Consider the following 27,606-nt stretch of genomic DNA (forward strand, 5'->3'; position numbering starts at 1 on the left):
ATGGGCAGATGCTCCCGGGAAGAAACACTGCCGTCATTGTTCTAAGCCTACAAGAAAGGGCTGGCAACACTAGAAAGCCCAAACTCCCAACGTGTGGAGACCTGGTTCTAATCCATACAGGAACACTTGGAAATAAAGACCCATATGCAGAGAATAAAAACCCATCCTCAGGCAGCTGGGCTGGGCTGAGGGGCCTGCACAGAGCTTGCAGGTGAAGTCTGGCAGGAACACCCTTAGCTCTGCTGGGCTCCTGATGACACGGGTACAGAAAGCTGTGCAGTTCAGCCTGGTAGTCGAGCCCTGCCTTCACCTCACCTAATTTACATCTTGACCAACAGAGGTCATTTACTCTAGAACCATTTACAACCAAACTTTCCTTGCTGGGAACCAGGCCTCTGATGGTACAGGAGACTCATGTTCTGAGTTATCTGTTCAGTGCAGGCAGGCACCACTCAAGTTGAGCCTGATGTTGCCTCCCCACAGCATCACACAGCTGCTGCCTTGTAGGGGTCAGAGCAGAAAGCAGCTTCGGGTTCAGAATCCCACATTTCCATCCAGAGACAAGGCAAAAAGTCTGCACAAACTGGTCACACCCCTGGCCGAGGTGACACAAAAGCTGATTAACTAGCCTGGACTTGGACACTCAGAATGTGTCCTGGAGGTTCTGCCTTTGCTGGGCATGACCCTTTAGTCGCTGAGCTCCAGGGGAGCAGATGGAGCAGGTGGGGCATGCGGGGGCTTGAGGCAGCAACTGTGTGCCAGCCCATGGGAGGTATTTCAAGATCCTAGTGCCTGGTATGGGCTGACTGACCAGGTGCCCGCGCTCTTTGGCGAAAACCCCAACCTAAGCAACGGGTCCTCAGACTTAGGGTGGAGATCAGGGGAGAGGGATCCAGGGGCCACGACCCACCTCATCCCTGCCTCTTCTTCTCGGTCCCTGCCAGCGGTCTTCCTAATTTGAACCCTGGAACCACAAACCCGAATGCAATCCGGATTCTACACGGGCCAGTTACTTACTCTTGAGTCCGTTCCTTTACCTGCAAAAGGGAGGACGCCTACCTCCCAGGACGAGGTACACGCCTGGGCGGGCTCCACAGCGAGAGCCGCGTCCACGCTCCAGACCGGACTCTCCCTTCTAACTTTGGGGTCCCCCCAGATCACCTGGCTCCCGCATCGGAACTCTACAGTGCAGTTCTCGATCCTGCTGCCTGCGCATTTTAACTCCTTGAAAAGCTTTAAAAAATATCAATGCCAGATCCCACTTCGAATCTCTAGGGGATGGCCTTGGTCTTTATTGCAAAGGTCTCCTCCGCAGGAGGTCTGACGCACCGTAGGAGAAATGGCCTCCGTCCGGGACCACGGATTCCCGGGAATCACCGGGCAGATAAACGACAGCACAAATCCCCGAAGACGGGGTTCAGGCCGTCCACGGGGCTGTCCAGAAGCCGCAGCGTGGGGAGCTCCTCCCATCCAAGGAGCCGCGCAGAAGGGCAGAGAAGGCGCCACCGCCCAGTTGCAGCCCGCCCGCGTCCGGAAAACCGGCCGCCCGGAGGTGCCCCACTCGCGCGAGAATTCCCCCGGACGTGCCCGCACCTTCTCTGACGCTACGATGACGGAGAGGAAGTTCCGGGGGGCCGTGCGCAGACGCGGCACGCCAGCTCCGCGCCAGCGCGCCGTCAGTGCGCAGGCGCGCTAGCCCCTCTCCTTTCCGCTCTTCCTCCTCCGTCTTCGGACGTCAGTGGCCGTTGGGTCGTATGTCGCGCCGGGCCCTCCGGAGGCTGAGGGGGGAACAGCGCGGCCAGGAGCCCCTCGGGCCTGGTGCCCTGCAGTTTGTTCTCCGTGATGACGAAGACGCGGAAGAGGAAGGCCCAAAGCGTGGGCCAGCCGGCCGGCGCCCTGGAGGCGCAGGCAAGGAGGGCGTCCGAGTCAACAACCGGTTCGAGCTGGTGAGGAGTGGGGCTGTCCGGGGTGGGGGCGGCGGGTGGGGGCGTGGTCGTGACGTCACGGGCGGGGGCGCTGCGGGGCCCGGGCCGCAGCGGGAGGGGCGGGGCTGCCCGGGGTGGGTGGGGCCTCACGGCCCAGGCCTGGGGACCTTGGCTAGATCTCGGGGTTGGGCGGCTCTGCGCCAAGCTTTTGCAGGGTCTTTACTGGCGCTCTCCTTTTCAATTCCCGAGCCAGGCCTTGGTGTCTCTCACCGCTCGCTGTCGGCACAGCAGGTGTCTGGCGCAGGGAAAACCAGTAGGTGTGGTGGGAAGGCATGAACGCCGAGGCCTCCGTGGCGCCGGCCCCCGTCTGTAATGCTGCACGTGCGTGCCTCGTCTTGCTGTGCTCCTCCGCCGCTCTGTACTGGCAGGTGTTGTTTGCTCACCTTGTGTCCCCTTCACTGTGTGTTCCGCGCACCGTAGGGACTCGGTGGCCGTTTGCCGAATGGTAGGTCTGGATTCTATGGGTACACCAGCGACCCTTTTCAAGTTATCCCTTGATTTTTGCAATTGCTCCTGCTTTACGTAAGGTTGGCAAGTTAAGGGGCCCATCATCAGATAGTAGGGCGTGTGACAGCCGCCTGGCAGGTTGGTTTGGTCACTGACCTTCCCTCTTAAGGTAGACCAGCCCCACCCTGTAGTGTCTGGTGGAGATGGGACTGCAGCGCCTTCTTCACTTTGTCCATCCTCTCCATCCACCTCTTCTGATTCTTAAATTGAAAGTAACCCCTCTCCCCTGCCCCGTTTCTTACCCCTTTCTTTTTAACTTTGTATGTGGAAAGTTTCAGGCATACTCAGAACGAGAGGGAGCACCCCGAGCAGCTGCCGTGTGCCGGGCGTCTGGCTCCCACGGCTCCTATGGCCGTGGGCAGTGGCCAATTGTGTCTCCCCCGTGCTTCATCCGTAAATTTCCCACTCACTTTCTTGACCTCTCTCAAGTCTTCTTTCCACCCACCTGTTGATGGGCTGAAACCACAGTGTCCTGAGGTTGGTCACTCTCATGGACATCTTATCAGGTATTTTCTCCTTTCCAGACCCTCCAGATTTAGCCTTTTACAACAATAGCAGTTTTTTTTGGAGGACAGCTATACATTTTGGGAATGCTGCTGTGTCATGATGCTTTCTGACTTAAAACTTGTGCTTGTAACCATGCTATGGCATGTGTCTCTGAAGCAGAGTTGATGCCTGCTGAAGGAGGATAAATGGACAGAAGACAGGGTGTTTAGGAGGAATTTAAAAATGGCAGGTGCTTAGGTGTGTGAATAGAGAAAAAAGATATTAATGTGGACCTCCTTGTGATGTTGGTCATGTTAGGACTTTGCTGGTTGTGTATCTGTTCCACTTCTGATAGCATATTGACATTGCCAGCTCCTGATCTTGGGTTTCAAACGTCCAGCTCAGACATCTCAACTGCCTCCTTCAGCCTTCCCTGTCTCTGCTGAGACATTGTTCCTATTGCCAAGGCCAGCAGCCCTAACCTCTACACACCATAAGCAAATGTTGCAAAGTCCTGTGGTGGCTCCAAGCTCAGCACCTGGGGTATGACCAGCACCTCTGACCTGTGTTGTCACCGTCCTTAACCCATCCCTCTTCTGCTCCTGTTCCTTTGCAGCCTGTTGCCCTCCTTCCTTCATAGCCCCCAGGGCCCAGGCTCACCCACCTCACCTTCTTACAATCTTGCTGCTCCGCTCTAGCTACAATGATCTCCCTGGGCCATCCCCCTCTGCCTGGAACGCCTCACATTCAGGTATCCCATGTTGCCTCAGCCTTCCCCACTACACGCAGTGCAAATTACATTTACCCCCGCACACCCATCCCATCTTCCAATCTTTCTTTTTTTTCGGTTATCACAGAACATCCCGTACAAATTACTTTTGTGTTCTATTTTGTTTTGCTTAAATCTCTACTCCCTGCTGAAGTATAAACTTGATAAGAACAGAGACTTTGCTGTTCCCTAATGTTTTCCCCACCACCATCCAGAGCAGTGTCTGGCACCCAGTAGGTATGCACAAAAGTTACTGCATGAGTCAGCATTTTCTCTAAGACCCGCAGTTACTGTCTGTGGTCAGAGCATATACTTTGGAGTCAGAAGGACTTAGGTTTGAATGCTGTCTCTACCCCTTCTCCACTGAGGACTTGGACAAGATGCCTAGCATAAGCTTTGGTTTGCCTATTTATTGGGGATGATCTTATCTCATGGGGTTGTCTGAGGAGGAAATGAACTAACATGCAGCCTTTAGCCCATGCTGGGCACATGGTCAGCACTCAACAAATGCAGATATTAGTTGGTGTTGAAAACTTAGTGAAGGGTGCAATAGAACTTAAGTAGAAACATGACCCTAAGTGGTTTACTTAGAGACATTTCTTGGGGCCAGTGGAGCTCTTCTAGGGAGAGGGATACAAAGCAGAAAGACACCCTCCTTTGTCACTTCATGGCTGTGTTTCCATTACTGGCTCTTGGGTGAGTTTCTTTGGCCTTAGATTAGAAATCATCTTTCCTACTTCATTTAGAGTGGTTTTTAAAGATCAACGTCATTGAAGTGTAATTTATGTATAATAAATGCACCCGTTGTAAGTGTATGGTTTGAGTTTCGCAATGTAACATACTGTACAAGCATTAAAAATTATGTTAGAATAGAACTTTCTAGTATTTTGGGGATCAAGGGCTACTTTGACAATCTGATAAAAAACACATAAACTCACTTTTTAAAACTACCAGAATGTATTCTACAGCACTGAAAAATTTTTCCACTGAGTAAGAGCAATCTTTTGCAAAGATTTATATGTTTCTCTGTTTTCATATATGATAGTGACCACTCCCCAGAAATAATGGAAATAAGTCTAAATTATGCAATTAAATGAAAAACAGACTTTATCCAAAGTAAATTTCAGTGACCAGGTTGCTGCTCTTTGAGTGGAATAATGACTTGCCGGTGTGTTATCTTTGAAGGTTTTAAGGTCTTTGTTACTCAGTTGATTTTGATCCTTTGTTTTAAAGGCAGCAAAACCCAGACCCCTGGATTCATGTTCACAAAAGCACTTAATAAAAGATGGCATTACATCTCACGTAGCTGTTTTTACTGGTCGAGGGCAGATTTGGTCAGGGATTACCATAATTTTCTAAAATTCTTGAGGTTAAAATAATGTCATGTCATTTCTTTGTCCTCAAGTCTGTGATTGTCTTTAGCAAAGTTGGCATTTGTTATTGCTACTCTGGGCAGAGAAAGAATTGTGAATCCATATTCCAGTTGTGAGATTATTTGAGCAATGAAAAATAATGTCAGCAGTCTTTCTAGGTGTCTGCCAGTCACCTACAGATGGACGGGGCTTTGTCTGTAGACTGCAGACCCACCTCCTCCAGTAATGCAGTCTTCATGGCTTCCCTCTTTCAGTGGGAAAAGCAACTCTCTTTTCCCAGCAACATTTTTAGTAAGAGGCCTGTATGGGCCCTTAACTGAAAGGCTTGCTTATATAGGTCCAAAAACAATCTCTAAATAGACCAACCAATAAATGAGTAAAAAGTAAGATTTGTGCTTCCAGCCATGCCAGAATAACGTACTAGAGTATCTTTCTTGCCATGAATGACTATAAAACCGAGCAAAATATAAAGGCTAACTGTTTTACAGTAATTGACAACGAGCATTGCAGGTTTGGGATCCCACAGAGAAGAGAAACAATCCACGTGAGCCTGTTGATAAAGCTTCCTGCTTGGAGGCACTTTCAGCTAGTGGCTCAGTGGGGAGATGTCAAGAGAACACTGAGCCCAGGAGACAGATTAGATTTTAAGTCTGCTGGGGAGGCTGGAGTTTATGGGGCAGGGTATTGGAACGAAGGAGTTCCAGATGTTTGCTTTGAGTCCTTGGCTCAGTGCAAAGCTGTGCTGGGGAAAGGAAATGATGGGGGAAGGACAGCTCCCAGAGAGCTAGGAGACTGGCTGCCACTGGAGCTCACAGAGTGTGGGAAACCTTCATCTCTGACCAGCCCAAGTGGAAGGGCTACCCTGAAAAGCCCAGGTGTCAGCAGAGGCTCCAGAAAGGCCCCTCCTCAGGAGTGGGGCTAAAGTAACCCTACCATAAAGAATGCTCTAGACCTGTCTTATGAAAGCTTAAAAATAAGGTTTGAAGGGATCGTGCTGACATTTAAGTAAACTGCCTGCCTGAACAAATGTCAACGTTCTATTAAGGAAAAAGACAAAATCAGTCGTTCAACAGTGTTGCACTGTGATGTCTGGTACACACTAAGAAATTACCAGACATGCAAAGAGGCAGGAAAATGTGACACACAACCCAGAGAAAAATCAGGAGAAACAAACCCAGAAATTACAGATGGTAAAATTAGACACAAACCTAAGATAGCATATGAGTACATTCAAGGATTTAAAGAAAGTCCTGAACATAATGAGGGAAAATATAGGGAATCTCAGTAGAGAAATGGAAATTATAAAAATCAAATTCTAGAACTTGAAAATAAAAATATCCCAAATGAATAATATCCTTGAGGGTCTTAATATCAGATTTGACACTAGAGAAGAAAAGATTAGTGATCTTGAAGTTAGGGCAAAGAAACTATCCAGAAAAGGGAAAAAAATGGTACGAAAAGGAGTATCAATCAGTACCCTGTAGGACAATATCAAGCAGTCTATTATACCTGTAATCAGGGTAGTAGAACAAGAGGGAAACTGAGCAGAAAAAATAACTGATAAAGCAGTAAATTTGGCATAAAGTGAAACCCCACAGATCCAAGAAGTTCAGCAAACTCCAGGCAATCACATAAAGAAAACCATAACGTGGTAAATCTTAATCAAATTGCTGAAAACCAGGGGCGAAGAAAAATCAAAGTAGCTGGAGAGAAGGGACAAGCTATCTACGGAGCAGCAGTGACAAATGGTCCCTGACTCCTCTGCAGGCACAGAGTGGGCCCGAGGGCAGTAGGGCGACATCTTTAAGGGCCGAAAGAAAAAATGTAACCTGGCATTGTATATCCAGTGAAATAGCTTTCAAACATGAACGTGAAATCAAAAAGGTATTTTCATATAGATGAAAGCCGAGAAAGTCATTGTCAGAAAGCCTACACTAAGAGAAGCCTTAAAGGAGATTTTTTTCATTGTGAAGAGAAATAACGCCAGATTGAAATGCAGATGTATGTGAATGAGCGGTGCTGGAAATGGTAAATATTAGAATAAATATACAACATTTCCCAATTTTTAAATATCTTCAAAAGATAATTGGATGTTTAAAGCAAAAATAATAGTGTATTGTTGGGCTTATAACATCTACCAGTGGAATAGGTGACAGCCTAGTAATAAGGAAGAAGACAAAATGAAAAAGTGCTGCCGTAGGCTCTTGGGTTTCCTGGAAAGTGATGAGGAAGCTTGTAAACTAGAGCAGTCACTGAGAGTATGCAGCTCTCGGGGTGTGGTGCCAGTCTAAACACAGGCAAATAGACAGCAAGAGAGTCGAGAACTCAGAAGGGCCTTCATGCTCCTACACTTAGTTGCTTTGTTTCAATGGCAGTTCAGTGAGGAGGCAAAATCTGTGTAACAAACAACACCGGAGTAACTAGCTGTATGGAAAAAAATGAACTTCAACCCATACCCCCCAGTAATGTATTCAAGATGGACCATAGATATACATACTAAAGCTATAATGCTTTTAGAAGGAAACATCCAAGAACATCTTTGTTGCTGTGGGATAAGCTGGGATCTCTTAGGCTAGGTCCAGGAAGTACTGACTGAACAGAAGGGGTTGAGAACGTGGACTTAACAAAGAGTTATTGCTTTTTTGCTTATCAGATGTTAAGGAAATGAATAGGCAAGGTACAGAGAAAGAGCTCACAAGACATGTATGTCAAGGGACTTGTACTCAGAGCATGTGAGCAGCTCTTACCCATCAGTATTAAGTCAGCTGAGTTTTAAAATGTGCAGAAGATTTGAATGCGCAGGAAGAATAGCCAGTACACACCTGAGAAGGTGCTCAACATCGTGAGTAAAGATAGTAAATTAAAGTTGCAATAGAATACCACTCTACACCCACTAGAATGGTCAAAATTAGAAAGACTGGCAATGCCAAATGCTGAGGCCGGACAGAGCTCTCTGGGGGGGAGTGTAGGGTTGCACAGCTACTTTAGAACGTATCTTGGTAAGATTGTAGGTTCCTTACCTATACAATTGCCGAAACTCATTTTTCAGTACATCCATTGTAAAATATGTAAATTGTATCCCAGGTAAAAATCAGATTCCTCTCCCCCTCCCCCGCAAAAATGAAACTTATCCAGTATTCACTGAAGTATTCACCAAGGCTTCTCCTGTAGAATACCAGAGAATGTGTGTGTAGTGGACAAGAACCCCTTGAAATTGTTACCCACGTGAGGCCTTGAAACTCATGGAAGTGATAGATGGTGGGCAGAACCTGTTAGCGAGGTGTATGCCGTCCATAAAACTTTTCCACTAAAGAGAGCTGAGTGTGTGCCGCCAAAGTGCCCACCTTTGGGCAGAGTTCTGTGCTCTTGTTTCAGTTGAAGTTTAGCTTGCCATACAGCTTGTTATGAATTTGAATTTCTTCAAGTGCCTCAAGTTTCTGAAAGGGGCTCAAAAAATGAGATTTTTTTTTTTTTCAGGAAGTGAGTGTGACTTAAATGAGCTCCAGCTTCACTGAGACAATTTAAAAAATAAAACTGGCCCAGTGGGACAGTCCGTGAAAGTCAGTAAGTGCAGTGTGATCCCAGTTTTATTTTTAAAATTGTCTCAGGGTTGGGGTGGGTAGAGTAGATGTTATTTTTGTTTTTGAGCTTTCTGTTTTCCCAGCTGCCCTGAATTGAATATGCAATGTTTGTTCATACTGGGCATTGTTGCACCCCATTGGGTTGTGACTGCCATGCTGGCCTCTTTTGTTTATTCTTTCCCGCTGAGGGCCAGAACTTTTCCCGTTACTTGTACTCACCTCTGCACCTCTCCCATGTCCCGTCTCTCCTCCAGGGAGTGTGTGTTTACTGTGTGAGTGAGTATGCGTGAGCTTGTTAGTGTGTGTTTAGTGTATAAGCGAGTATGCATGAGCTCGTGAGTGTCTGTTTAGTGTGTGATGAGTATGCATGAGCTCGTGAGTGTGTGTGTTGTGTGTGAGTCTTCTTGGACTTGGTCCCCTCAACATTGTGTTCCTGAAGATTCCCACGTGTTGGGAGTGTAGCTCTTTGTTTCACCACTATGTGAGGCCCCTTATGTGGGGTATTATTTCTGTTACAAAGGCTGTAGACAGCTCTGTCCTTGGGCCCCTTCCCACCCAGTTTCCTGTCCCTTTGCTCTGCTTGGTGAGCCAAGCTGGAGTCCATGTAGGAGCTCATGCACCACCGAGTGTACGTACTCAGTGATGTCGGCCCCATGCTGTGGTCCGTAAAGGAGATGCTCACTGTTGGGGGATTCTTCATGTAGGCTCCAAAGAGAGACATCCCAGACAGCCTCCCAGTGCGCCAGTGTTCTCTGGGGCTCACTGAAGAGCACACAGACATGGGGATCCTCCCCTCACGACCTCATGAGTGACCTTGGACGTGCCCGCCCACCACCTCCTGTTCTGATGCGCGTCTCAGCATCACTGTTTGTGACTAGGATACACATGCAATTTCTTTGTTCTCTGCCTTGTTTTTCCAGATAAATATCGAGGATCTTGAAGAGGGACCCATGGTGAATGGGGAGAGGTCCGATTGTCTGCTCGCAGATGTGGTGGTGACAGGGAACAAGAGGAGGTCCCAGTGTGGAAGTGCAGAGACCAGGAAGGATGCAGAAGTGGCTGTCAAGGCAGCACCCCCACAGCAGGTGTGGGGGCTGCATGGGGATGGCCCAGCGGGGCTTGCCCCCCGACCCCACTGTTATGTTCTGAGTTCCATTTTGTTAATTACACAGTTGCCCCAAAACTTCCTTGGGAGCTCTGATAAGATCTGCATACAATCCTCAAGATGAGTGGTGGCTGTCGAGGGAGCTGTGTGCAGAGTCCCTCACAAGTTTCCCTCGCACCAGACTGCTCCCACACATAGGGAGCCTGCTCCTGCGCAAAGGAGGACAGGGGTTTCCTTGTGATGGGTGGACACACCTGGAAGAAACACACTGGGGCATGGCTGCTGTCCCCACACCAGGAGTTGCTTGTTTATCTACAAGTGCCTCTTGCGAGCCTGCTGGGTTCTGGGGGCAGATCTTTGCCCACCAGGGGTCTGTGCTCCAGATGTGGGCTGACAAGTGTAGCTGGGGCTCCTAACCAAGTGTGGCATGTAGGGCTTCCCTGGGAACTTTCACATTGTGGCAAGAGGGCACCGGGTGATGGCATGAGGTGCTGAGGCAGAAGAACCACGGGTGTGGGGGCTCTGGGGATCTGAGTGCGGCGGGGAAGTGGTTGACGGCTGAGGCAGAGGCAAAGGGCAGGTGGTAGATGGCCCTGGGTCAGGTTGAGAAGGTGTGAGCGAGACAGGTGAGACTAGAGCCCAGTAGCAGGGGGTGGGGGGCAGCGCTGGAAGAAGGTGAGCTCAGCGGACACTCAGCACGGGGTGCCGGGCCTGCATTCCCGTTTCCATGCCTCGTGTTCCTTGCTGCTTTAGTTCTCAGGATTTTAAGATTTTGTTGTTTTTCCATTGATTAAAATAAGCTCTCTTTATTAGTTTAATGCAAGTTGCAAATTCCGAAAGAAGAAAAAGAAACAAAAAAACAAGAAAAACTCTGCTGGAGAAACTTCGGTATGTGTATCTGGCTGATTTCATCTGTTCTTTTCTGGCTGTTTCTTGAGGTGATGTTGAAAGTAGTTCATTTTTACTTGGTAGTTGGATTCTTTCCATTGGGAGCTTAACAGATCGAGGGGTCTGGGAGCATGAGAGGGGGGCTTACAGCAGACGTCGTCTCAGTGTGCGCTCGCTCCGTTCCTTGAGAGCCAGGACCCCTTCTGCTCGTTGTTCCCAGCGACCGTCCGAATTCAGGCTCTTCAGTAGCAGAGGCCCTCCGGGTCTGCTGCCCTGGGTCCTGAACCTTTCCAAGCGTTGACAGACTAATCTGATGACAAGGGGCAAACGGCCCCTGCGTGCAGTCTGTCAGCAGGAAGTAGATTTCCTCTCTTGCCCCGGTTCTCCTCTGGCTCCGTTTGTCCTGAAAAGAGCTTGTGACTTTGTCGCTGCTCAGTGGGATCGACAGTCCCAGCACCTATACGATGAGAACTGTGGGCTTGGGACTTAATTATCCGAGGGTCTCTCTAGTGGTTCTCTCTGTTCTGAGCTTTCTCTTATGAAGCATATCTCCTTTTGTCTAAACCCATGTGCAGTGCACAGTGTTTGAAAATTATTCTGTATTTGAATGAGAGAACAGTGCAATACTGTTCATTGTAAAAATAAATCATTTTGTTATTAGTGGTTATGACATTTAAAATAAAGTCATTGTGGTGACTAACATGTTGTTTGGGGCTTTTAGGAAAATGGGCTGGAGGATATTGATCGAATCTTGGAGAGGATTGAGGACGGCAGTGGGTTAAGCCGGCCAGGCCCGCCTCCCCTGAGCTCCAAGAAGCACGTTCTGTATGTGGAGCACAGGTGTGGCCTTCATCCCTGACTGTGGCAAGGAAGGGTGCCACGGGAAGGGGGAAGAATTGCCATCTTTACTTAAAAGCGATAAGTTTATTGTCATACATTTAGGTGCAAGGAGAGAGGAAAAGGAAAAATGGTCCCTGTCCCCAGGGCTCTTGCATGCAGCCTTCTGAATCTGGGAACTTCCTTCCTTGAACTGTGTTAAAGAATGATGCCATCCTGCCCTGCATATCCGCCTCCTGTCCCTGGGCACTAAATGAGACCCTGTCCCTACTTCCAAGACTCTTGCCAGCACAGGGAGAGCCGTCTGTTCCCTATGTCAGTGAAGATGGCTCGGCTGATCGCCAGGGCTCTCATGTCTGAAGAGTTGTTCTCCCTGCTGTGTTTTTACATGACTTTCTAACGTTCCCAGAGTTGTCATAAAATAACTCACTTTTCTTTGTATTATTTTCACTTTCCTAGACACCTGAATCCAGATACAGAACTGAAAAGGTACTTTGGTGCTCGAGCTGTCCTTGGGGAGCAAAGGTAAGACCAGCACCCACCGTCTTCTCAGTTGGAGACCTGGGAGCATTCTCAATGCCGGTTAAAGACTTGGGGGGGGATGCTTAAAACATTAGGATTCCGGCCCTGGAGGACCTATCTGTGGCTGTCAGCTACCTTCTCTAGCACATGTGTTGCTATTTTTCAAAGTTTGGGAGGTACTTACATTTTTAGTTTCTAGCCCTGAAATCTCAGCGGGTTCAGTTTTGCTTATCATTCAGCGGCAAAACTGACAGGAGATTTAGGTTCTGTGGTAAGTTTGGTCTTTGTTGGCTTTACAAACCCTAAGTTGGTGCCTGCAGTGGACACAGTGAGAAATGCTCTGAGCATGAGGGTCTGTTTGCAGGCTGTCTGTAGCAGGTGTGGACTCCCCGCCAGAGCCCAGTCCTGGCTGTGGCTGCAGAGGCTTTGTGTGTTCAAGTACATATTTTTCCTGATAACAGAACTAAATGCTTCTTACAAAAAATCAAAGCGATTCAGAATTGTCTTTGATAGCCTCCCCCGTTGAAGATGGTATACTGTCCCTCCTAGAACCTCTGCCACACACACCTTGTCTCCTGGGACTGTAGAGCTCTGCTGGCCCCACGTGCCCTGGTGTACCAGGCAGGTGCTGGGTAGGGAGCTGCCTGCGGGCCCTGCCTCTGTGCACGTGTTCCTGGTGGCGTGGCCCAGGGAAGACATTCCCTGGTGGAGTTGGGTGTGTCGCTCCACTGCCACCGAGCTCACCAGCAGCTGAGTGCCACCTCCCTTCATGCACAGCAGGTGTAAGAAGTTTTCAAATCTGCCATAATGTGGAGAAAAAAATCATTTGGACATTTTGACTTTTATTTCCTTGATCATGAATAAGGTTCAAGATTTTTTTCATGTCATTTGCTACCAACTTTCCATGTATTTCTAAAGGCTTTTGCTTTTATTTTTGGCACTAAGTTCAGGAGACAGGGTTTCTGACTATCTTCTTTTCAGGATGTCAATGAGAGACTCTCGCTTCACAGTGCTCCCTGCCCCCGCCCCCTCCCGTCACCTAGATTCCTCCTCTCCCCACTCTGGCTCCAGCCCGCATCTGCTTGGTGTCTGCCATTCCCTCCATTTTCGCCTGGTCTTAATTCTGTGCCAGGTGCACTTGCTGATAGTAATCAGTGAGTAATGATGTGCATTGTGTTTATAGTGTTGCTTTTCTTCCTATTGCACTTACTTCTTTAAGAACGTAGGTCCTACCAAAGGGCCTTGTTAGAAGCTGTGGCTCCGTCCTTGCCTCCCATGTCATTCTCCCACTCCTCAAAGAAGGAATGGGGGGTGTTTCTGACTGTCTGCTGTCATCTTGGGGTCTCTGATGGTGTGCGCTGCTCTTTCTGGGTCATGACGTGGGGCCTCCCAGTGGCCGTCCAGGCTGCCTCCTGCTGGTCTGCTCTGTGTGGACAGTTCATCCTGGGCTTCCACAGACAGTGCAGTTAATTCTCCTTTTCGTCAGTGACCCAGAGGCATCCATGTCCTTGTTTCCCTTGGACTGTGACCATGCTTTTGTCATTCAGCAATTCATCCTCCGTTCTTACTTTCTTCTCTATTCTGTTCGTAACAGCCCAGAGTCTTACTCAAATTTTTTTTTTCTTAATGCAGTAGTTCAGATTACCTACAAAGGATAGACAATAATGTGCACAGGTCCAAGAGCCTTTACTCCACCTTAAGAAACAAAGTGTTGCTCACAGACAGAATCCCCTCCAAGTTCCCACGGCCTAGGGGTGGGTCTGGTTCCTGCAGCAGAGACCCAGGTAATGGAGCTGGAAGTACTTGGCCTTGGGGGAGGGCTGTCCACCTCGTGGTCTGTGGGGCCTGGCTGCCCTCCCTGTGGCCCACTTCCCTCTGTCCGTCTTGTTTCCAGAAACATGTTGGTGTCAGTGCTTACTTCCTTTGCCAGGTCTCTTCCTTGTTACCATTCTTGCCTTGTCAAAACCTATTGTTGAATTGGTGGGGTGTCAGGAGAGGGGAGGAGCTGAGCGCCTGGCTCCAGATAGGTCTGCTCCTGTTCTCGGCACAGCCAGCACTGGGCTGCCAGTTTGGTCCACACGAGCAGCTTGTCTGTGTCTTTGGGACGCCTACAGGCTTGCTGTCACTCTTCTCATCGTTATTTTAGGGTCTCTGCTTCGGTTTCCTTTTCACCTTTCTTGCCATTTTGTGAATTTCCTGTTTGTCTCTCTCTCTCTGGTGGTTTGGGCCACAGTTTCCAGTTCCATCTGGCAGGGGTCTTATTCTGCTGTTAATACAGTTTGCATTCTGTCCTTGTCACAGCACCGCTCGCCTCTGCCTTCCCTGCCCTGCATGTTACTTCCATGGTACCTGCACAGGCCGGTCCACAAGGTAAAGCTGTGCCCACGTCCTGTTCCTCGCAGGCCACGGCAGAGACAGCGCGTGTATCCCAAGTGTACATGGCTGACGACCCCTAAGAGCACCTGGCCCCGGTACACCAAACCAGGTGAGGGGCTCAGGGAGTGTGTGCGGTGGCCAGATGAGGTGGCCGGGGCGGGGGGACCTATATGAGTCCTTCTCGCTCTCCTGGGGCATTGCATTTATACTCCTGGGGGAGAAGCATCTTCGTAGGAAAGGAGAGGGCAGGGTGTATGGTGGTGCAGGGGCCACACTGGGCACCCTGATGTGGCGTCAGGTGTGCTCAGAGCTCCAAGAGGAGTTCACATGCACTCCCCCAGGTCTGTCCATGCGGCTGCTGGAATCCAAGAAAGGTGCGTCATCCTTCGCGTTTGAGCACAGTGAGGAGTACCAGCAGACCCAGCACAAGTTCCTGACTGCCGTGGAGTCCATGGAGCCCAATAACATCGTGGTGCGTGTTGCCCGGCACAAATCCAGGCTTCTGTGCACCGGGCTGCCTGCCAGGTCCTGCTGGCAGTCATCTGGCCAAAGGCAGCTTGTCCCCAAGGCCCCTCTGACCCCCAGTGTGCACTTGCATCACGGGCCTTGGGCCAGGCACCATGTTGTCTCCACTGAGGCATGCAGGGTTGTTGGCCATGAGCCCCACCCTCTGCAGTGAGCGGTCCTGCTGAGTGCCAGCAGGGGACGTGCTCCCTGGGGGCCTGCTCCTCCTGGTGTTGCTTGTCAGCTCTCCTCCTTGCCTCGTAGGTCCTGCTGCAGACAAGTCCCTACCACGTGGACTCACTCCTGCAGCTCAGCGACGCTTGCCGGTTCCAGGAGGATCAGGAGATGGCCCGAGACCTTGTGGGTGAGAGCCCAAATGGCCACCTGCCCTGCTGCCTCCACAGAGCCACTCACACCTGAACATGAGAGTCTGAGGCTGACAGTATAGATGCCGCTTCATAAGGTGATCGAGGATGCGGATGGCTTTGCCAGGATATGTTTTAAGTAGCAGCTTTACTGAGATGAAATCACATACCTAAGATGTACCATTTAAAACATACAACATTGGTTTTTAGCTTACACCATAATTGAACAGCCCGTCAGCATTGGTTCTAGATCATTTCCACTCCTGATCGACAGGACCCCACCCATCAGCTGTCACCCCGACCCCTGCTACCCTCTCCCCCCGCCCCGTGTGTCTTGTGGGTTCCAGTCCACTTGCTGAGGACATTTCCTTAAATGGAATCAAATAACACGTCTCTCCTGGCTTCTCTGATCCGCCGTGACACCATCGCCGTGTGCTGTGTGCCCCAGAGCGAGCACTGTACAGCTTGGAGTGTGCCTGCCATCCTCTGTTCAGCCTCACCAGCGGGACCTGCCGGCTCGACTACCGCAGGCCCGAGAACAGGTGAGCCGGCTGCCCGTTGTATGACCTGGCTCAGCTCTCTTGCTGGCAAGTCTGAGTTCTCACAGGGATGCAAGTACCCATGGGTGCAGTGGGGCAGGTGCCCACGGGGGTCCCACCGGGGATCGGGCTGGCTGGTGCCCAACTGCCCTTGCTGGAGGTGAGCCTGATGAGCCACAACACTGCGACAAGGCCCTTCATTGGGTCCTCACGTGCATGGGCAGCAGCCTGTACCCCGAGACTGGGGTACTCTAGACCTAGCAGGCATGTGTGCAGTTTCTTAAACCATGGATCCTGTTCCCTCCTTGAGTGGCTGAACACGTGACACTGTTCTGCAGATTCATCCCCTGCCCTGGCCCCGCTCTGGCATCACCCTCCCCAGCTCAGGCCTGGGCAGCTGCAGAGGCCTCCCTGCTGACCTCACCCACTGGCCTTACTCCTTCGGCCTGGTCTTCGGGTCCTGGTGGGGCGGGCACACCCTGTCCCCCACTCAGAGTCTCCAGCCAGCCTTAGATGTCTTCCCCACCCTGATGGCTGTCATGGGTCCCAGGGCACACGACTCCCCTGCACAAGCAGCCTGCACTGTGTGCTCAGTCTGAATTTTCTCTGCAGGTTTAGTGTGATAGTTTTGCCTAGGTTCTTAACTTAGTTCCTTGGATGGTTATAAAACACCAGTATTCCCAACATGAATGGGTGGGGTGGGCTCTAGGGGAAACTAACAGCCCGCCAGGGTGACCCATGTCACGACGCTCCGTGTATCCAGCTACAGTGCTGCTGGCGGCTGTTAAATTTTGAGGATCAAGGTTGTAACTACAATAGGAGATTTTAACTCTTCCCTTAAATGACAAATAGTACACAAAAAACAAGTTAAAGGTTTCAGCTAACAACTAAGCTTAATATTCTGTACATGGGAACACATGTAACTGAACCAGCAGAGCACCACCTTCTGTGCAGACCCAGGAGCATCCTCAGTGGCAAGGCTACGTGGAAAATGCCAAGGAAGCCCGGGACACGGTTGGACCCGGAGCCGGATGGGCCCCAGGTAGTGAGCTTTTCCGCCTGTGTCACTGTCACTCACAAGGAACCGTCTTGGATTTAGGAGCTTCTACCTGGCCCTCTACAAGCAGATGAGCTTTCTGGAGAAGCGAGGCTGCCCGCGCACGGCACTGGAGTACTGCAAGCTTATTTTGAGGTGAGTCCCCAGCTCTGTCACATGTCCACCTCATGGCCACAGGCCTGTTGACGTCCACTGGCCCACTGGGGTTTTGTCTCCCTCTGCCCCCCCGCCCCCTGTGCCGCCTTGGGAAGCCTTGAGCCAGATGAGGACCCCCTGTGCATGCTGCTGCTTGTGGACCACCTGGCCTTGCGAGCACGATGCTACGAGTACTTAATCCGCCTCTTCCAGGAATGGGAGGTAAGTGTGTGCGTAGCTGCCCGGACACATCTCCTCGCCTTTGCTAGTGCAGATTCTGTGTGCTCCAGGGTGGATCTGTGACCCCAGAAGGGCCCAGGTCAGACTCCAAGTGTCTGCCTGTCTGTCTTCTTGCCACTGCTGATGCACTCACACAAGCAAACGTGCAGAGACAGTCACGGGTCAGGGAGAGCCGAGCACATAGAGGACACATGCTGGGTCATGCTCACGTGTTTAGTGGGGATGGAGGCCTAGAGCTCCTATCGTGGCCCGGCCCTGGAGGCCCTGCCCACCCGCTCCAGTGCCCCCCAGGTCTGAGCCGACACAGCTCCCTCGGTATAGCCTGCAAGGTGGCTGTGTGCTGAGGTGACGGCGTGTTAGATGCACTGGGTTAAATATGATGTGCTGACATTGACTTCACCTGTTTTTTTTTTTTTTTTTTATGTCCCAAAGATAGTAAAGGAGGTTTATTTCAATTCAGCGATCATTTATAGAGTGGATTCTGTACTAGATCTTGGGGAACCAAAGATAAGACAAGGACCCTGACCTCAGTAATATTGGCAGGTAACAGGACTATCCAACCAGAAGTGTAAATGTGACTTCACCAGTTTTTAACGTGGCTGTTAGAAAATTGGAACAGATAAATACGTGTGCTTACAGTGTATTCCTGTTGGATGGTGCCATCTCGGGGGACACATCTGTCCCCTGGGTCATCTCTGGGAGTGAGATGGTAGAGAAGGAGATGGCAGCCTTTTTTCTTTATCTCTACATTTGAACTTTTCCACCACATGTGTGCATGTATAATCAGGAATCGTTTTGAATTCTGTACGATTTGGTGTAGTTGGCGAAGGAGTCCCAACCCCAAGATCTAGTTCACAGAAGTTTCTGGGACTCAAACACAGCTACAGGGAGCCCCCAGGATGGGCCCACAGAGGAATATTTGTGAGAGCTCATGAGGTTCAAAGCCCTAAGACCACAGTGCCACTCACAGCAGGGTGTTGTGTGCGTCTGTTCCATGCGTGTAGAGCAGGGAGGAAGACAGCATCTGGCAATTAGCAGACTTGACTGGTGGTGGGAGTAAGGCCACACTCGCCTGTTGATGCTTCACGGCCATTCCCGCTGAGATGGTGCAGACGTTCCTTCAGAGCTCAGCTCATGGGACGGGGGCTTTGGTCTGCAGCCCCCAGCCCCTTTCACTGCTGTGACTCGCTCACCCACTTTGCCCATTCCCCACACTGGGGGCCCTTTTACTTGTCTTTTCTACCTGGAGACCCACCTGCACCCACCCCTGCCCCTGTGATTTAAGTTAATCTCTTTTCAAAGCGAAAAGTACCTGTGCCGTCTCTGGCTCACTGTGCGGTGTCAGAGCCCCCTGGATGTTGCATCTCTGGTCTTTGCCACCTCAAAGCCCAACCTTCTTTACCCCTTGTAGCCTCATCGGAACCTCTCCCAGCTCCCGAATTTCGCCTTCTCTGTCCCATTGGCATACTTTCTGCTGAGCCAGCATGCGGACCTCCCCGAGCAGCTCAGTCCTGAGAGAGAAAAAGCCTCCCTCCTGATCCAGCAGGCCCTCACCATGTTCCCTGGAGGTGGGTACAGGCCCCATGCTGACAGGAAGGCGCATCCTCGCGTTCTAAACAGGGTCCTCAGACATGCCATAGCTCCCGTTTGGAAGCTGAAAATGAATCAGAACTGACTTTGTTGTCACAGTGGCTTGGGGTTTTAGGATAAGTCTTTTGATAATGACAATTTGTTGGAGAAAAAATTACATCCAAAGAAGACATGGCATTTTCTAGGGAGAGGGAAGCCAGAAGAGCCTGCTGGACGTCAGGGAACAAGGGCTGGAGGGGCCGAGTCCTAGAGCGAGGCTTTATGTTCCTGTCTTCAAATCCCATTTCTCATTGGTGTGGAGAACTTAGCGACAAGATGGTCCTAGGGCCTTGTGGAGAGCCTCCCCGCTCTCCTGTGGGCCCTGAAGTGGCAAGCAGGTCCTTCAGGCTCATCATCTGGGTGATGAGAGCTTCCAACGTTGTGAAAGGGGTCTGTGACCTGAGAAAGGAGCTCCCAGTGGGTCTGCTGTGTGCCAGACGCAGCAGGAGGCGGCAGTCAGGATCCACGCCTGGGGGCCCACGAATCAGGGTGGGGAGACAGGTGGTGGAATGCGCTGAAGGGAAGTGGGTGTGTGGTGCTGGAAGAGAGCAAGGGGTGTCCAGGCGGAGGGCAGAGGCCCGAGGAAGTGGCCAGAGTAGGGCAGAGGGTCCCCATGACCACCCCCAAGCCCTGCTTGCATGTCAGCCCAGCTCCGTCTGTGCACACATGGCTGCCCGGCTGTGTCTTTGGAGCACTGACCCTTCCCTGTGAGGGTACATGGAGCTGTGAGGCCCCCATGGGCACTAGTAGTGGGGGGGGGGAGGTGCTGGCCTGTGGTGCTATCACACAGCTCCTGTTGGGAGAGCCAGAGTCAGTGCAACCTCATCAGCTCCAGGGTTCTGCCAACATCCCTGGCTGTGCGCAGAGAGCTCCATCCCTTGATGTGAGAGACTGTCCCTGGGGTGTTCAGGGCAGGGGCCTCACACTGTAGCAGAGCTGCCCCCGCTGCATCCAAACGGAGCAGCTGCAGCTCTGGACAGTCCAGGGAGGCTGGGCTCTCCTGCCAGACTCGACTACATGGGGAAGCACTGCAGAGTGGACTGTGCCAGGCTCTGCCCTAGGGGAGGGGCAATTGGGGTCTGCACCCCACTACCCTGAGGGTAGGATATGTGGGCTTCAGGATTAGAACATACAGCTCATGGGCTTGGGGGTCATCGGTGAGCCCCCTGAGATGCAGATGGGGCGCCAGGGAGGCATCAGGATGACCCCCTCCCAAGATGGAAAGGCCTTGGGGGCTGGTGTGGGGGACCCAGCCTTGCCCTGGGAATGCAGCCTCCTCTGGGTGCTGGCCTCTCGGGACTGTGGGTGTGACCAGGGCTTCCTGCCCGCCTGCCCGCTGGGCCTCTGCTCGCCCCGCAGCTCTCATGCCCTTGCTGGAGTACTGCAGCGTGCGGCCCGACCCTGCCGTCGCCAGCCACCACTTCTTTGGGCCAGACGCGGAGATCAGGTAGAGGCTGGAGAGGCCCCAAGGGGCACCGGGGCGTTTCCACCAGGACGTAAGCTGTGGTCACCATACGTCCCTGCCGCTGAGGCGTGGTGGCAGGACCGTTTCACTGCAGGAGGGCTGGGTCCCCTGTCCACGTGGGGCATCAGGCTCAGTAAGACAGCTGGCCGACACATGAGCAGCCTGCTGCCTTGAACACAAAGCTTCCTGCTGGGCAGAGGCCCGATCGGGCATCTTGGTTGAGTCTGTTGTCACTGCAGCCCTCACAGGGGTCCAAACCCCAGTACTTGCATGTGCTACCTTTTCCAAGATAGCTCAAAAATGAAGAGAAACACATGATTGAGGGGGCCATCCCCCTGAGACCCTGTTAGTAAATCAGGGTGGGCCCTTCGGTGTCTGTGCAGGTGCATGTGCTCTTTCTCATGTTTACAAAGGACGGATATTTCTGCCAAGACCTTTGTGCCCCGACCCCTGGGCAACCACACAGCCCAGTCTGCACCCACCTCTGGGCAGCCTGTTCGGCACATCCTAGATACTCTCACAGGGTCCAGTGGGCATGCAGAGGCCTGGGCCGGGGTCTGCTTACAGGCCCCGCTCTTCCACAGCCAGCCCCCTGCCCTGAGCCAGCTGGTGAGCTTGTACCTCGGGAGGTCGCACTTTCTCTGGAAGGAGCCTGCCACCATGAGCTGGCTGGAAGAGAATGTCCGCGAGGTTCTGCAGGCGGTGGACGCTGGAGACCCCGCCGTGGCTGCATGTGAGAGCAGGTGAGCCTGGGGCCCGCCCCATCACATGGACAAGGCCCGTCTGTTGTGATTGCAATCACAGGTGTGGGCACAGGGCCAGGGCGGCTCCGTCCCCACAGCTGTCCCTTCTCCCGGGGCCTAGGCGGAAGGTGCTCTACCAGCACGCACCCAGAAACATCCACCGCCACGTGGTGCTCTCCGAGATCAAGGAAGCCGTTGCTGCCCTCCCCCCGGTAAGGGAGAAGGGCTGAGAACTGGAGCTCTGTGTGAGCCAGTCACATGCATGGGCTGCCCCGGGGGTCTGGGTCACATGCAGAGGCTCCTCCCCTCCCAGCCGGTTCAGATGCATGAGCCCTACCATGGCTGGCTGGCTGTGACCTATGGGGCTCAGAGCAGTGACCCAGCAGCCTGGCCTGGCAGGGAGGCCCTGATGCTGTGAAGGGCGTGGCGTGAGTGTTGATGGTGGGGTTCTGTGACACCCACCACACACGGTGTCACGATGGCTCCCGAGCACAGCAGAGTGAGTGTCCTGGTGGAAGGGCCATGTGTTCCCCTCCCTCCACATTTGTTAGTACATAGCTGAGGACTCTTTCTGTCAGACTCTGACCAACTGTCAGCAGAAAGGTCTGGTCCAGGGTGGACTCAGCCAAGGCTGCTGGAGGGGTCAGAGCCTGTCGCAGCTCCGCTCTGTGTCCCTTCCCGAAGGACGTGACCACGCAGTCTGTGATGGGGTTTGACCCTCTGCCTCCTTTGGACACCATCTACTCCTACGTCAGACCAGAGAGGTACCTCTTCCCTCTCATTTTGCTCCTTTGCTTACAGGCCTTGAGCCAGGGACTCGGGTCTCACTGCCTCCTCCAGACAGGCTGTGGAGAAGAGCCGGGCTGGAGTGGCAGACCTGCTTTTGCCATCTGTGTTTGTCTAACATAGGAGCATTTTTCTGCTAGGCTCTGTCAGGTGCGGAGGTAGCTGGGAAGCAAAGTAAGATACCATGTGTGCTCATGGGGGGTGCAGCGCAGTGGGGAAGACAGATTAACCATACACTCTAGAAACAGAATCAAAGCTGCAGTGAGAAACTGCCGGGAAGGAGTGTGGCTGGGCCTGAGAGGAGGTGATGGTCACACTGACGCGGGAAGAACATCTCTCAGTCCAGCCGAGGGGGTGGCAAGGCTGCTCATGTTCCCGTGGGGAGTGTTGGCATGTGCAGGGCCCGGAGCGTGCGGTACAGAACTGAAGGAACCCACCTGCTGGGCCAAGAGGGCTGCGGGGGCTGCAGAGCCTTTTTGGGGCTGCCAGTGATGGCGGACAGCTCTCAGAATTGTGCCACTGAAAGGCTTCTTCTGTTCTGGCTTTTGGAGCTGAGTAATTACCCAGGACCTATCATAATCAAGGTTGTAGATCTGAAAGATGCAGGTAGGCTTTCGCATTAAGGGAGCAGGTTTTTTCTAGATCTCGGGTAGGACACGTAATGTAAAGTAAAGCCCTTTTATTTTTTAAACGATTATATTATAAAACTTGGCTTGTGTGTTCATAGTAAGATAGTTCACAAATTCTCCAGTAGATTAAAACGTCTAAATCTTAGTGCCATTGGGTTCCGCCTGGCACTGAGGAACAGCTGTGCTGGTTTGACGCCTGAGCATGGTCCACACCCCGCAGACCTTGGGTTCCCTCCTCCCAGAATCCCTTGAATGTCTGGTGAAGCTGGGCTGCAGAGCTGCACCTCACCAGGGGCCTCCCTCTAGCGCCCTGGAATCCTCCTCTGTAGGGCCAGTGTGTGTGCCCAGCTCTGGGTGCTGACGTGGGCTGGAACCACAGCTCCTGTAGGCAGAGCACCCATGAAGTGGCTCATGTCCGACCTGGCCGTGGAGGGCCCTGCTCTTCCACTCGCTCATGGGGCCTGGTTCTGAAGGGCCAGCGCCCACCCCCCTCGCCAGCTCTTGCTTTCCTGTCCCTCCCAGGCAGGGATGGGGTGCAGACACATGGGTTCAGCTTCATCTTCTGACCTGTCCTGACTCCTCTTCCAGGCTGAGTGCTGTCAGCCACGGGAACACTATCGCCCTCTTCTTTCGATCCCTACTGCCCAGCTACACCACGGAGGTATGTAGAGCCGCTCCCACACCCTGCCGGTGGCTTCAGGCAGGGCCCTGATGTTGCTTAGGGAGCTGGGCGTGCCCGACTGAGACCATTGCTGCCAGCTCAGCCAGAACGCCCCCAAGTCAGCAGGCTACTCCACCCTCTGATGGCCTGGTTGTATCCGACGCAAGTGTTGCTTTTAGGAACTTGCTGTCCTTCCTCAACATGGTCCTGGGAAGGGCAGGGTGAGGTGCTGGGTCCAGGTCCCGGGACGGCTCTGCTCAGATGAGTCTCGTTGCTGTAGGGGGAGAGGACGGAGGATGGAGGGCCTGGGGCCCTGAACCACAACCAAGGCTTGAATAGGCTGATGCTCGCCCTTCGAGACATGATGGCCAACTTCCACTTCCACGACCTGGAGGCGCCACGCGAGGACACCCCTGAGGGAGACGGGGAGTGGGACTGAGGAGGGCCCACTCAGTCCTGTTCCCGATTGCTGTTCTGGTCAGGATTGGCCAGCCCCTCGGGTAGAAATGCTGATGTCGTCCACCTGCCACCCACCTCTGTTCCTCTATAAACACGAAGGGTTACTTGTGCGCCCACTTCTTTCCCTGGGTGGGGGTCAGTGCCCGGGGTAGGTTCCTTATTTCCCACAAGAGCGTGAGCCAGTCATGCCAGGTCAAGCCCAGCCCTGTGCCAGTATTTGGGGCATGGAGGTAGGGGAGGGGTCCCACAGGTTTGCAGAGGAACATGCCAGCTGAACTCCCAGGCATGTGGTTCCAGTTGGACCTGGAGCTGGCTGGCCTGGGGCAGGAGGGGCTGATGCCAGGGCCCTTGGGCCTCGCAGAGGCAGAATCTAACTGGACAAAATGGTTTTATTGGGAAACTTGGCAGCACTGAGCTGGGGTACGCCTGGGAAGAGGGTTTCAGAAAGGACGTCATCCTGGCAACTCTGGGGAACATGGCAGAGATGAGGATGCACAGGGCATGAGGGGAGGGCTTCTCACCTGGGGTGAGTCTGGGCACACTTGACAACTCAGAGCCACACAGGGCTGCCCATGACTCAGAATCCTGTTTGGCTCTTGGAAGGGTCCAGGACACAGAGTTTGTGAGCCAGCCCTGACTTCCACCCCCGAGAGGCAGCAGATGAGCAGTTAGGAGGAGGCGCTGCCCATGTCCTCCAGAGTGGGATCTGGGCTCCTGTCCTGGTCAGTGTGGTGGGAGTCGTGGGCTCATCACCTCCCGTCAATGTCTGCCCAAGACCTGGCCTGTTGCCCTGCCTCTCAGGAAGCCCCAGATATGTCCTGGTCATCGACAAGTCAGCTGTCAGAGAGACTTATGAGGTCACCCTCTCAGCAGTTCCCAACTGGTGGCTCTCTGTTTTGGGGTCAACAGAAGCCTCTGTGCTTTGAATATCCATGGTGAGGACAGGCCTAGCAGACACCATGATGGCTGTCAGTATTCTCACCCACTCCTCATTCCTCTGTGCCATGACTGGATCCAGTGGGAGGGATCCACATCCATCTGCAGGGATTATGGTTGAGGTAATCTGAGCCCTGGGTCCACATATCCCCCACGAGGGTGGCCTGTGGTGGACTTCAGCCTGTATAACAGGAGTTTGCTGGGGTTCTTCTGGGAAGGCGTTTGTTCTTGAAAAATGACAGGCCTCTTACAGACTTAAATAAATCCAAGTGGGGATGTGATGTTTGGAGCTGCAGCAGCCACCTTGAAACTAGCAGTTCATGGACCACAAAATGAAGAGCCAGTGTCATCCTAGGGGGTGCAAAACGAGAAAGGTGGGGTCCAGGCAGAGATGGAATTGCTCACCTCCCAGTCACCAGTTCTCGGCTGTGCTGCCCGGGTTTATGTTCATGCTGGTGGCATATTTCTAATGCAGATGGGAAGACAGCCAGGCCCCACGCCTACACACCAGATCAAAGGCTCAGCTTGCCACTCAGTGTCCAGGCAAGGATGAAACGGCTCCTCCTAGGCCATGTGCTGATGGGCAGTATTGCTAAAGGGTAATGCCCTTTGCCAACCAAATCACCCCATCTTGGGGTCTTGAGGGTGGGCACACAAGCCGCTCCCTCAAGTTGAAACTTAGACTTCAAGCGAAGACACTGATCCAGCTGTGGAACGGGCCCCGAGATCCCACCGTGACACGACCCAGGAGTAGCACACGGTAACACCTACAGGCTGATACTCAGGACCTTCGTGAAGGAGGCAGGGCCGGGGCCAGCCTGGGTCCTGGGGTCCAGCAGTGACCCCACCTCCCTGATGTGGCTGGATGTAGGCAGCCCCCCAGACTGCAGTGAGAGATGTTTTATGCCCCGTGTAGCTCATTCTATCCCTGAATGCATGTGGACCTACTGTGTGCCTGGCGCTGTGGACACCAGGGAATTGGTGGTAGGTTCCCGTTCTCACTGCCTCTTCACATTGGGGTCAGGCACGTCTCCGGGTGATGCATGCCGAGGGGATGGCCACCCCTGCCACCTGCCTGCTAGCCGTTCCTCAGTTCCCTCAGGTCACTAGAGGCAGAGTCGATAAAATTGTCCTAAGCATTGAGATTTCATCTAGACGTCACCCCGTGACCATAACCAAAGACAGAGTTGGCTTTTCCCAGCTCAGCTGTACCTGCTCTCTCCCTCCCACAAAGTCCCCACAGGCACAGCTGAGGAGAACAAGCTGGGGAATCGGGAGGCCTTGCTCGGAAGAGGGTTGCTAGTTCTCACACCTTTGAGGTCCCAGACTGGGGTGGGGAGGCTGAGGTACGTGTGTCCATCTCGGAGGCCTCGTTTGTGGAGTCAGCAATACACCCTGGGACCGTGATGACATTGGAGCAGGAGGCAAGGCACTGCCCACCCAGTGGGCTCTCCGTGCCTCCAGAGGTGGGAGAGGCCTGGATGGTGGTTCCTGGGGACAGACAGGCTGCAGGGGGAGGCCCAGGAATTGTGGGGCAGGGACAGAGATGTCTTCCGGGTGGCAGTGCCAGCACAGCCTGGGATCGGGGTGGGGGCCCTTTGCTCCTGGGGCTTGCTACCAGGAGGAGAGAGTGGGAGGGGGTGTGCGGTCCTGGGCCTGGTTCTCGCGGAGCTTCGCAAGCGCTGTGTCTCATCCTCCACACAAGGACTCGGGGGTTCTGCACCGTCAGGAACTGGTAGACAGTCCACCAGTTTGGAAGGTGGTTTGACCAAATCTGCCAAAGGGAAAGCTGTGCTTCTGACCACTCAGGCCCGCACTTAGGCTCTGCCCAGTGGAAACAGGAGTGGCATCCACCAAGATGGGGGGGGAACTCCAGCAGACTAATAGGAAGATGGGAGCTGCCCGACGTGGTCTATTCATTAGCAGCCGCTATGCACAGCTATGAGGGCGTCTCTGCTGGGCAGAGGAAGGTACAAACTCAGTCTCTGCATGGGAGGTTCCAGAACCAGCAAAATTAAGCATTGCTTAGGGTGTGGCTCCCCCAGGGCAAGAGGCCGCCCAAGGTGCCCTGGTCCTTCAAGTTTTGTTGATCGATTGGTCTGGGTCAGTCTGACCTTTGATCTACTTTCCAGGCTGTGTTCAGCTAGCAACATCCATCAACCTGCGTATCTGTAATCTGTACTTTTGTGTATGATGCACTCAATAAAAAGCACGAAAGGGTGGAAAGAGCTTTGTAAGGTGTGCGATGCAGGTGTCAGGAGAGGTGCATATTCCTAAGTGGACACTGTGATCATGTGTGTGGGTGTGCGGGCACTGCCCGTCAGAGGCCATCTGGCTCTTCGTGGGTTAGAGAACAGACTCCCAACAGGAATATCACAGATAACACACACTTTCAAGAGCTCCCTTTAAGGTCTGCCTTCAGAAGAGGGTTTGTGGTCCACACACTCTGTCTTCTGTGAGAAAGTGCTGGGAGTGCCCCAGTGAAGTGAGCACAGTGCCCGTAGGGCTATTCCTGACCGCCACACAGCTCGCACGGGACACCACGTGGCTGGAGACAGAGGTCCGCCCTTGAAGTGCCTCCTGGCTCGGGGCCTGTGGTGTCCTTCCTGTCGGGAAGCCGCAAGGCTGCCTTCAGGTAGCTCTAACGTGGGGTGGGAAGTTACAGGTTGGGGTGGGGGGGATGGCCAAAAGCCAATGGCTATTCTTGAGGCAGAGATGCATCAGGCAGGTGCAGGGTTGAGGATGGCTTCAAGGAGCTTGGCAGTGTCTGAGAGGGGCCTGGAGGAAGGCTAGAGGCCTTGGGACCGGTCCAGAGCAGACCCCATGCACGCAGACTCCTGGAGCAGAGGCCAGGCTGGCTCCAGCTGGCTAAGCAGGTGAGGCTGGCCAGACTGCAGTGGCTTTGAGCCAGAAGGTGAGACGTGCAGCTGTCCCCAGGAACCCGGGGGCCCTCAGAGCCAGGTCAGCCCTGGGTGCCATCTGCACCACCTGGCGATGGGCTGGGGAGCATTTTCGGGTGCACACACATT

The 27,606-nt window shown here is 52.9% G+C and overlaps 1 protein-coding gene across 3 annotated transcripts; it reads left to right on the plus strand.

Annotated features, from left to right (window-relative positions):
* The first annotated feature begins 1,653 nt into the window (after positions 1-1,653).
* On the plus strand, positions 1,654-23,745 carry TCF25 (transcription factor 25). Of its 3 annotated transcripts, XM_036924320.2 has the most exons (18): positions 1,658-1,946; positions 9,622-9,786; positions 10,620-10,694; positions 11,416-11,534; positions 11,991-12,056; positions 14,456-14,538; positions 14,771-14,901; positions 15,198-15,297; positions 15,747-15,840; positions 16,937-17,029; positions 17,146-17,251; positions 18,681-18,837; positions 20,258-20,345; positions 20,948-21,106; positions 21,228-21,318; positions 21,791-21,870; positions 23,110-23,182; positions 23,463-23,745. In XM_036924320.2, exons 1-18 carry the CDS (start codon positions 1,755-1,757, stop codon positions 23,619-23,621), a joined length of 2,031 nt encoding a protein of 676 aa, XP_036780215.2. In that variant the 5' UTR covers positions 1,658-1,754; the 3' UTR covers positions 23,622-23,745. The 3 variants fall into 3 exon arrangements, with proteins under 3 accessions (XP_057349072.1, XP_036780217.2, XP_036780215.2); XM_057493089.1 differs by lacking the exons at positions 21,791-21,870; positions 23,463-23,745 and adding an exon at positions 21,908-22,042 and having other exon boundaries at positions 1,654-1,946; XM_036924322.2 differs by lacking the exon at positions 21,791-21,870 and having other exon boundaries at positions 1,656-1,946.
* The last annotated feature ends 3,861 nt before the right edge of the window (positions 23,746-27,606 follow it).

Source organism: Manis pentadactyla, chromosome 15, assembly GCF_030020395.1.
Source record: "Manis pentadactyla isolate mManPen7 chromosome 15, mManPen7.hap1, whole genome shotgun sequence".
Taxonomy (NCBI): Eukaryota; Metazoa; Chordata; class Mammalia; order Pholidota; family Manidae; genus Manis; species Manis pentadactyla.